Consider the following 10,479-nt stretch of genomic DNA (forward strand, 5'->3'; position numbering starts at 1 on the left):
TATCATCTGATAATTCACCATTGCTAAAAGTAAATTCTCTGTATTGGGGTAAGGGGATAATACCCCTGACTTGACTCCCTCATTCCATTGGTATTTTTGCTCAGTTAAAAGACTTTTGGGAAATACCATCCCTTGAGGTTGTTTCATGGTATGACTTTTTCTAAAGAATTATTCTTTAGTTCATTTTGTAAAGCAAATGCCGAAATCCAGGCTTATGGGAATTGCTATGTCCCCCGACAGTTTCTTACCAGGACAATACAGAAATGAATGCAGTATTCGGGTAAAGAACAATGCTCTGATGCTCTTTTGCTCTGATGAAGCCCCGTATGCCGGGGCGAAATATTTGCCTTTACTGATTTACGTGTATTTATTGTTATCTCGGCGTATTGCGGTGTTTCATATTTGCTACATAAAGAACAATGCGTGGAGGTGTGCACGTTTGAATGGAGCCCTATTGGAGGAATTGAGTCATGTGACCACATGACGTTTCTTGTACAAATTCACGTTTCGATCAATCACCAAGCGTCAGTTTCATCTGTCGAATATGCTGTAGGAAAAAGAAGCAAGCCTCAAACTTCGTTTTAAAAGCAACTAGACTCTTACAAAATTTTTATTCTTGCTAAGCGAGGTGTTTCAATTAAGCATGCTACGAACAAGTAGAAAACTTCAAGCTCTTGCGCCTTCTCATGTGAGCGCCTTTGGCCTACGACATGGTGCTCGAGTTGTTGGCACTAGGTTGCTGTCAGCAGCAGCTCCAGATGCCGAAGGCGAACCAAGCTTTTTGGAGATGGTGAACCTGTTTGTAGAAAATGCTAGGGAGCTCGCACTTCAAAGGCTCACAACAAAGCCACCGCCACCTGGCAGGCGTCAAGACCCACCCGATCAAAAACGAGCATTTGTTAAAGGTATTTATTTTCTGCAACACTTAAACGGTCAAGTATGTTGCTACGGGAGTATGTTTGAAGTGAACTGAAGTCTTTCATATTTTTACTTAACCTAGTTTGACCAACAAAAACTTATACTTATTATAGATTCCTTGAGCAACACTGCGGTTTATTGAGTCTCCATTTCACCGCGACCCTGCATTGCACAATTGTCACGATCCTTGCCAGTGCAATAAGCTTTTCAATAGGCACCTAGCATGTACTTCTTGCTAAGATAATTCTATTATTTAAAAATTCTATCATCTTAGATATAATACCAATATGAAAGTAACGTAAAGTGAAATTCCTATCCCCTCAAGCATTAAATTCATAAATCAACCGTTGAGTTTAGTTTTACAAGAACGATGCACGAATAATTAGTTAAGAAAGACAGTTAAATATTTGTTTCATTTTCGTTTCTGTGTTTATAATGTCAGTTTGTGTTTATATGTTCTTTATTTTGTACATTCAAGGTATTTTGGACATTATTCAGCCATGCAATGCCACAGTAGGCTTAAGCTTTCCACTCAACAAGGACAATGGAGAACTGGAGATCATCAGGGCATACAGATCACAACATAGTCATCACAGGTTGCCCACAAAAGGAGGTAAAGTTTGAGGTGCATTCCATTTCAAGTAGCAAATGGTTGTCAGGGAAATAAGGAACAAAAGAAAATCTGTTATTTGAGATTGAAATGCTTTCATCTTTCTAATTTGAATGTTCAAACTCCAATAAAAACAGTGAAAAATAATCTGCAATGATACAGGAAAGCTGTATATTTTTTAAACTTTAGTGGCTAAGATTTGTTTTCTCGCATGCAAAATAACTTCATACAGTAATATTGTCTTAACTACAATGGTTTAATGCTACCCTACAGCCTATAACTAATTTCATGCATGTAACCAGTTTAGCAATGCACACTTGAGTTTGAGATAATTAAGGCAAAATTAACAATAATGATACTAAAAAAGATGTCTTCCATTTGGTAAAAAGGGGTTTTTTATTGGTTGAAGGGCCATTTGCTGACCATATTTATATGTAGTATACTTTTCTCTGTTTTTTCTTCTTTGATACTGAAGAGCTGGAAGCAGGAAAACTATTCATCCTCTCTGTATTTATTTGTTTGTCTATAGACACCTACAGGTAGTAATTCCTAAGAAAATGCATACTCTACACAGCAAACCCTAATGATTTTTAAATATTTTCCTCAGAAAATGTTTTGGAAAGTGCTGTTTTTTTGTAAAAGATTATTTTTCCTAATTTCTCGATCTGTATCAATATTCAGCTCTAAGAAAAAGCCACTTCGAAGACTGTATCCCCTACATTAAGACTTTTAGAAAAAATGGTTATGGATCAAAACTTATAATTTCTAAATTGTTTTAGGTATTAGGTACAGCAGTGATGTGGATGAAGATGAGGTCAAAGCCTTAGCTATGCTGATGACATTCAAATGTGCTGTTGTTGATGTGCCCTTTGGTGGTGCTAAAGGTGGAGTGAAGATTGAGCCATCCAACTACTCAGTAAGTCAATAAACTTCCAGTTCAGAGCTCTCAATTACCTCTCAACCATGCCAAATAAGAAGCTTGCATTTCCCCCTCAGCTTTATTTCAATACAACTGATTTCCAACAAGCAAATTATCATTGTGCAATTAAATGACATTTCAGTGACTTGAGCTTTTCTGTAGAGTTTCAACTCGGTTCAGCAAAGTTAATGAAGAATAAATTTTTGTTTGTTTGTCCCACCTGATGATAATTCTAAATCCATTTTCTTAACAGGAAAAAGAGCTAGAGAGGATAACTAGAAGATTTACTGTGGAATTGGCAAAAAAGAACTTCATTGGTATGTTGGTGTTATCTCTAGCTTTTTGTGCTGGTCTGTCTTTTGGGCATTTTGTCCTGAAACATTCTTGATTATTTTTGTTCTCTCTTCTTTGGAAAGTAAGCAAAGGTGTTAACTGAGTTTTAATATGTTAAGGACCTGGTGTGGATGTGCCAGCTCCTGACATGGGAACCGGTGAGAAGGAAATGAGCTGGATGGCTGATACATATGCAATGACATTAGGATTTGGGAACATGAATTCACATGCTTGCGTGACAGGCAAACCAATCAGCCAAGGTGGTATTCATGGCAGAATATCAGCTACTGGAAGGGTAATACTTGTTTTCTTTTTATAAAATTTTAATCATTCATTTTTATGAAATCCAGGATAAAGCTAAGAAGTTACTGGTATCGAGCTCAGATATGCATAGAGTGGGCTATTGGACTAATTCAAGTTTTCAGGCTAGAAATTATTTTGAAAAAATAGGTATACTTTATACTCTTTACCAATTTTTCTAAATTTTATCTGTCATGCAAAATTGCTTCAGTTGTATGTTCCATTAGCTTTAAAATTCTTAATGTCAATCAAAATGAATTTGTTATGTCTAAGAAAGCTTGAAAGTCCTTTTAGGCTTGAGACCAACAACATTATTAGTTTTCTTACGCACTCAAGCCTTCTAATGTTTTACTGTAATACTTTTGATATGCATTTAAAATTAAATTCAACTGCCAAGGTTCTTTTTCCAACCTGTGAATTTTGAAGATGCAAAGATCCAGTGCAAATAACCTGCAACCCAAATGTTTATTAATATACCTATGTCAGACACTAAGTGTTAAACCCAAAGTAGGCAAAAGAAACAAGTCCAAGGCCACTAATGATTGTGAGATGAATTGTGTTGATAAGAGGTCAGATTACTGTATAAGAGTAATGTATATATAGAAAAGGACAGATTCCCCACCCCTCTAACATATGGGGCTTCATCAGAGTGAAAATTATTATCATTTTCTTCATCATTATGTGTATTATTTTAGGGAGTGTACCATGGTATTGACAACTTCATTAAAGATGGTGAGTAGCTAAGAGTTATTTGCTACTATAAATAAAAAAGTGCCAAATCAGCCCCTCAGGGTTTAAGCATAAAGGAGGCTTTTTCTGCCTTATTTGTGTTACCTAATTCTTCCTATTGTACTATCAATTGAGGGAGACTTGCAAAAAAGGATGGGACTTTGTACTTATGTAATTGCTATCAGTTAATTAACAAATCCGTTATACAGGTCCTGATGGAATTACAACTTTAGAAAACCAGCATCAACAATCCCTTCAAGAATTTGTGACTTTTCCCCATAACCTTAAAAACACCTTAAAATACTTGCAATGGTGCAAAGTTTGGTAAATCGTTTGCAAATTGGCTGATAGATGGTAAATGAAAAATCTGAGTTTTGTCAATAGATTATTGTTGTTTTAAACTGGTTCATAGATTTAAGAACTAAGACCAAATTACAGGAATTTGATGGGGAAAGAGCCTATGCAGGCCTTGCTCTAAGCAAAAAGAAGGTGCTCTATAAAAAGAGCCCCTTAGAAACTCTTGGCGCTCTATGTCACACCTCTAAATAAAATGTCCTTCAGAGCATCCTTTGAGAGCTTTGGCAACAATGTGATAATTTGGGCGGAAATGTGATCGGTGATTTGCACAGGTGATTTTAAGTTATTAAGAAAAAACAGAAAATAATACTTCAACATCTTCAAAGGCTTGCTCAAAAATCAAGTAAATCTGCCAGAGAATATGCTTGATGGCATGTGTCCTGTCCTTGGTGGTTATAAGAGGGTTATTAGATTAAAAATGATATCGAAAACCCAACGTTGAATTTGCTGAATTTTTTCTCAAGAGGTAATCTTATGCAAATCATAAAATTGCGGTCTCTTGGGAAGATTTTTTATGCATGATCATGTTAATTCAACAAATGTCAAAAATTTATTTTGCTCCATGGTAATATTGTTTTTAAGGTTTTGAGGGGCTCTATAAATTGCTCTCTAGGACTTTTTTGAGTGCGCTCTAGGCATGTGTGCTTGATTGGGCACCTTTCCGGGCAAGGACTGCCTATGTTGCCAATGTTGCCATATCTTAGTTACTTTGTAGAATTTAACTGCTTTTACACATTTAGAGGTATTTTAATGTGCTTTTTGGCTGTACAATCCAAATTTAAATATATATTCTAAAACTATGCTTTTGTGACATTATTGTTTTGTCAATCTATTGGTTGACTCTCTCCAGGACAATTCTGACAGAATGTCTTAATAATTCTTAGAGCATTACATGAGCCTGGTTGGGCTGGAACCTGGTCTAGCTGGTAAAACATTCATTGTGCAAGGGTTTGGTAATGTAGGCATGCACACAATGAGGTATCTACATAGGTTTGGCGCAAAGTGCATTGGTGTCATTGAAAAGGATGGCTCACTTTACAATGGGGATGGTATTGACCCTAAAGAGCTTGAAGACCATAAGTTGGTTAGTGTTTTTCATTGATTTTTATGGTTAAAAATTTTGAAGAGTTGTTTTTTTAATACATGAGGTATGTTCTTGATAGCAATTTTTTGTATCTCTACTTTCTTAAAATGTGTAAGAAATGTTTGATTGTAGTTTTTATGATATTTCCAGACATTTGGAACTTACATAATTGTTTGCCATTTCTAGGCTACTGGAACAATTTTTGGTTTTCCTGGAGCCAAGGTATGTATCTTAGGGTTGTTTTCAGTTTTTTTTAACAATTTTTATTTGAAAAATATTTATCTAGATTTTTACTATGCATTGCTTATCTTGTAGACTAAGTTGTTAATCACAAATTTCAACCTTGTGTGGTAAGGATTAAGATCAAGTCTTCATTTTTTAGATCACTCAAGAAGATCTGATTACAGCAGAATGTGACATCTTAGTTCCTGCTGCTAGTGAGAAACAGATCACATCAAAGAATGCTCACAAAATACAGGCAAAGGTAAGCTTTGGCCTCCTTCTTTCTTGTCTGCAACTAAGAAAACTAGTTGATGACCCACGTCACTGTCAACTAATTAGTAATAGTGCTTGCTTCCTGTGGTGTAAGCTTCCTAGAATTATACAAAGGAAATTACTCCTTAAAGTTATGGTAGAGTTCGTTTGAATGTTAATCTTAAAGTGGAGCAAATTTATGTGCATTGATTTCAGCCTAATATCTGTCAAGTAAATAATTCTAAAAGTTCAATTGAAATCCATTTGTTCTTGTAGATTATTGCAGAAGGTGCCAATGGACCAACAACCCCAGCTGCAGATAAGATTCTGCAAGAGAGAAAGCGACTTGTTATTCCTGTAGGTGTTTTGCCTAATGTTGCCAAAAAATTCCTTAATTATATCCTGGCTGTGTGGTGTTTATACATGTATAGTTATATATGTCACCACTTTGTTTGTATTAAGCTTTAGTAGGTATAAAATTATCTTTGCGTGCAGCGAAGAGCTGAATTGAGTTTAGGAAGTTATGGTTTAGGAAGACTTTGATCTTTGCTTTTTATCATTCTGAGATTATTTCAATAAAACCTTAAGTTATTGTGTACTGTCAACAGGAAGAAAGCATTGGAGATTTATCTAACCCTACTGTATAGTGCTGTGTCAATTTAGGGTTGTGTAGCACAGAAGGCATTATCAAAAGCTGTATTTTTTGTAATATCATAATTCTTGCTTGTTAGGATTTGTACATTAATGCTGGTGGTGTAACGGTATCATACTTTGAATGGCTGAAAAACCTTAACCATGTCAGCTACGGCAGACTTACATGGAAGTACGAAAAGGACAGTAACTATCATTTGTTAGGTGAGAAAGTTTGTCACTTTTTGTTCACTGCAACTGTTTGAATTCAGAAATATACAATGTAAACATCCTTTTTGGTTAGCTAAGGAATGAGACAATTTTATTGCTTGAAACGTTTTCTAATGGTGATATTCTAGACAGAAGCATTATTTTATGGGTAGATAGCATGAAGGGAAAAAATCAGCACTATGGAATGGCAAAGCCTAAACATATAGAAAATGAAGGAAAGAATTAAGTTAGAGAAAAATTGAGAACTTGCAGAAGTTGAAACTAATGGTTTTAAAGTTTGATTTTTCATAATTTTTTATTTATTTAGAGAGTGTCCAGAAGAGCTTGGAAAACCATTTCAAAGGAGAGAAGATCCCAATTAAACCTTCTGAATCGTTCTTATCAAGGATTGCTGTAAGTAGAAAGTTTATGCTTAGAGACTGGAATTTTCTGCTCTTGAGAAAACTTCAAAAGCCTTCAAAAATCTTGAAATTGAAGTTAGAACCGTATCTTGTAAATGTATATTTTTTTGTGTATTTTTTGTTTGTGTTTGATTTCTGTTTGATATTTGAATTCAGGGTGTGTCAGAAAAGGATATTGTTCATTCTGGTCTAGAATACACCATGGAAAGATCAGCAAAGGTGAGTAATGTTGTTTTTTGTATTTGTCAGTTGATGATTTAATTCTAAAAATTGGTAGAAAACTAATTGATGCTTGAGGCATGCAGCATTCTTTTAAAGTGGAACTGACATGAAAAATGAAAAAACTTCATAATATCCATTTATTTCATTTTAGTATAGAGCCGGCAGTGCTGAATCGAATGGTGTAACATTTTCCTGCATATCTTTTCGTTAACATAATTTTTTCAAGCTCCAAAGTACTGGTTTTCGTCAGATTTTGTTCGAATAAAAAAACGCAGCCAAAGAGGAATTTCAGGAATTTGTGACGTATTCTGGTGTGTTCGTGCACCGGCAAGGTCAGTTTATTGCGTACTTTTGAAGGATGGCAGACATCGGGCATAGCAAAAAACAACCTAAATACGGCAAATATTGTTGTGCTGGTGCACTAAACTATACTGGCTGTTTAGGTAACAGTCACATTCCCGAAAATCAGTCGCAGAAGTTTCCGAAAGCTGAAAAAAATAGCGTCGATATTGGGTAAAATTCATGAGAAGACACAGGACCAGTTTCAATCCATTGTCTTCGTCCGACCTATTACCCAAAACACACGTGACGTACAAGAATTATAACAATCCTTTGAACAATCCTACCAAGTTTCGGAAAAAGCCAGCAAGACCCAAAATTCCTTTTTAGTACATTAGTTCTAGCTACTCTACGAAGTTTCAATCGATTTTGAATCGTTTTATGGAAGTAAATATGGGGAAACAAAACAGACATACGAGATAGCTGTTATAAGGCTTAAGTATGGAGCTCGAACGGGGGGCGTTTCAGATATTCTCATCAAACCAGAAAAAAACAAGGGGGAACTAAATGTATTTTATGCACATTAATTTTAGTAACTCTCAAAGTTTCAATCGGTTCGGAACATTTTTACAAGTGTACTTAGGGGTTTTCTATGTGCTGGTGTCTTCAGCCAGGGGTTTCCCTGGAGCTTGTTGTTGTACAGGGAATTCGATTATTGGAGTTTTACGTTTTAAATTAGTATACACTCGAAAGAAGGTTGTTCTTTATGTTGTTTTGAGTCGATTTAGTTGTCTTGCTTTGGCTCTAGTGTTGAAGATCAGTTCACATCAGGTTGTGATGTTTCATGTCGAATGTCAATTTACGGGAACACTTAGGCCGCGTCAGAAAATGTCTGCTTACCTTGGGATGTAAAGTGCGTCTTGTTAAGAAAAGAATAAATAAATCAACAGAAATCGATCCAGTTTTCTCCCTTGAAAAAACTTTTTATTATCGTTATCCGAATTGAAATCCGAATAATTAGCCAAGTGTCGGCTTCGCCACCACATGTTCACCCATCTTCAGAGGAAGGTGGTAATGGATCTTTCTCATCGGGTTGCAACATCAATTCAACGTTCCCGTCTTCAAAATTTGTTCTCTCACTTCCGATACAACTTCCTCATCGTTAGATGAAACGTTTGAATCTGGAAATTCCTTTCCCATTTTAGGTTGCTGGACATTTTATAGGCTCCGTTGGGGTTTCCTGACCGTAAACTATATAATAACACACCAGAATGCGTCACTCTTCCCAGACTCTTTTCGAAAAACCTCCTACGACTCAAGCCCCCCAAAAACAAACTTATGGCCCTTATTTTGAAAAAATATTTGCAGACAAAGAATCAGTGATGTTTAATGTCTAAGAAAAAACCTTTTGCAAAATTTCGATTTTTCATGTCAGTAGCACTTTAACTGTGATGTTTTTTCTCAGTCAAGGATGTTTCATGTCCCCTTCCATGCCATGCAATTTCATCTTTGGTAGTTCTTTTATTTATTTATGTTGTAATTTGAGAGTTGCTCAACATAATGTCACCAGGATTAGACAAAACCAAATAGTCTACAATATCCTTGGGTTAAATTAGCCAGCAGCGTCCTAGACTCCAGAAATTATTCTCGAAAACTTATATTTTCTGTATTTCAAAGATTTGATAATGTTAAAAAATATTAGCCATGAAGATTGATTGTTTTTTGAATTTGCACCCAAAAATTCTTATTGATTGCAACTAAAAAGCATTTTGATGAAGGTTGAAATATTGATTAAATATTATTCTTGAATTGTGCACACCTTATTTTCTATCTTTAAGCAAATCATGAGATGTGCCCAAGAGTACAATCTTGGTCTGGACTTGCGACTTGCTGCATACATCGTGGCACTGGAAAAGGTTTACAATGTTTATTCTGAAGCTGGGCTTACCTTCTCCTAAGCAACAATCATTTTAAATTGTAAACTGTTTTTTACGTACATTTGTGCCATTTGACTATTATTGTGAACTTGTAATACTTAGATGTAATGAAGATTCCTTAATTTATGCTTAATTATTCATGATAATGTGCTTGTTTTGATATTGTACACGCTTTGGTTCATACGTTGTGGATTATTAGTAACTAATGCATCAGATTTAAGTTTATTAAGAATGGCAAATGCATTAAACTTCACTCAGAGAGTTATTGTGTCTTCATTTGTATTTGCTGCTTCTTCATACCGGGGAGAGAGTGAAAGGACCAATTGAAGATGATCTACGAGGGAAGGGGGTGCCTGATTTCGCTTGTATCATAACCAAATAGAACGAAGTAATGTAGTATTGCTGTATTTAGTATTGATATGGAAAGGGAAAGAATTAATGCAACTTCCAAAGCTAGAAAAAGGGACCATTGACGATTATGCCCGATTTGAAGACAGGATTAACCGCTTTGAATAAACAAACTGGTGATAGAGGAGAAGTTGTAATGGCTTAGCTAATCAGTTATGCAACACCCAAATTACCCCGTCGTTATAAGGGTGTTATTTAGCATAAAGCGATTAAAAAGAGGCAAGGCTCGTTGCAGAATATTAACAATAGTAGCAAATATTGGAACTACAGTACTCCAACGATTATACAGGGGTCCAATTGCAAAACTCAATTGATACCGAAGTAAAATGGAAAGAGAACATGAAAGATTTTAAGAACAACATCAAACAGCCTCTCGTTTTCTAAACAACTAGACTTTGAAACTCAGTAACTTGTATTTGAAAAATGAGACTCGCTGAGAATTTTCACATTTTTGTAAAGTTTTTTCGCAAGCACTTCATACTTTGGTTTCAAATGCGAGTCCAAAAAAGTGTACAAAATTGGGGTTAGCAGCACACGTTTACACGCATTGCAATTGCAAAAGAAACACAAGGGTACAAAGGTAGATAAAAGGCTGACATCGCAAAACTCTCTAGAGATTAATGCACCCTCAAATCTTCAAACACAGG

At 35.5% G+C, this 10,479-nt stretch overlaps 1 protein-coding gene across 1 annotated transcript; it reads left to right on the plus strand.

Annotated features, from left to right (window-relative positions):
• The first annotated feature begins 494 nt into the window (after nucleotides 1-494).
• LOC135682723 (glutamate dehydrogenase, mitochondrial) lies at nucleotides 495-9,685 on the plus strand. Its single transcript, XM_065197734.2, has 14 exons — nucleotides 495-905; nucleotides 1,397-1,531; nucleotides 2,308-2,444; nucleotides 2,701-2,764; nucleotides 2,900-3,075; nucleotides 3,776-3,812; nucleotides 5,051-5,250; nucleotides 5,437-5,472; nucleotides 5,633-5,734; nucleotides 6,001-6,081; nucleotides 6,456-6,579; nucleotides 6,893-6,978; nucleotides 7,143-7,205; nucleotides 9,326-9,685. The coding sequence occupies exons 1-14, from the start codon at nucleotides 644-646 to the stop codon at nucleotides 9,443-9,445; spliced, it is 1,623 nt and encodes a 540-aa protein (XP_065053806.1). The 5' UTR covers nucleotides 495-643; the 3' UTR covers nucleotides 9,446-9,685.
• The last annotated feature ends 794 nt before the right edge of the window (nucleotides 9,686-10,479 follow it).

The sequence above is a fragment of the Rhopilema esculentum genome, chromosome 17, assembly GCF_057945365.1.
Source record: "Rhopilema esculentum isolate cy_ngs chromosome 17, ASM5794536v1, whole genome shotgun sequence".
Classification (NCBI taxonomy): Eukaryota; Metazoa; Cnidaria; class Scyphozoa; order Rhizostomeae; family Rhizostomatidae; genus Rhopilema; species Rhopilema esculentum.

Bases quoted from the DNA above. Each gene is read 5' to 3' on its own strand.
- LOC135682723 (XM_065197734.2), top strand. From the start codon at position 644: ATGCTACGAACAAGTAGAAAACTTCAAGCTCTTGCGCCTTCTCATGTG. The intron at 906-1,396 runs GTATTTATTTTC...TGTACATTCAAG, and splicing joins AAAACGAGCATTTGTTAAAG to GTATTTTGGACATTATTCAG. The intron at 2,445-2,700 runs GTAAGTCAATAA...TTTTCTTAACAG, and splicing joins TTGAGCCATCCAACTACTCA to GAAAAAGAGCTAGAGAGGAT.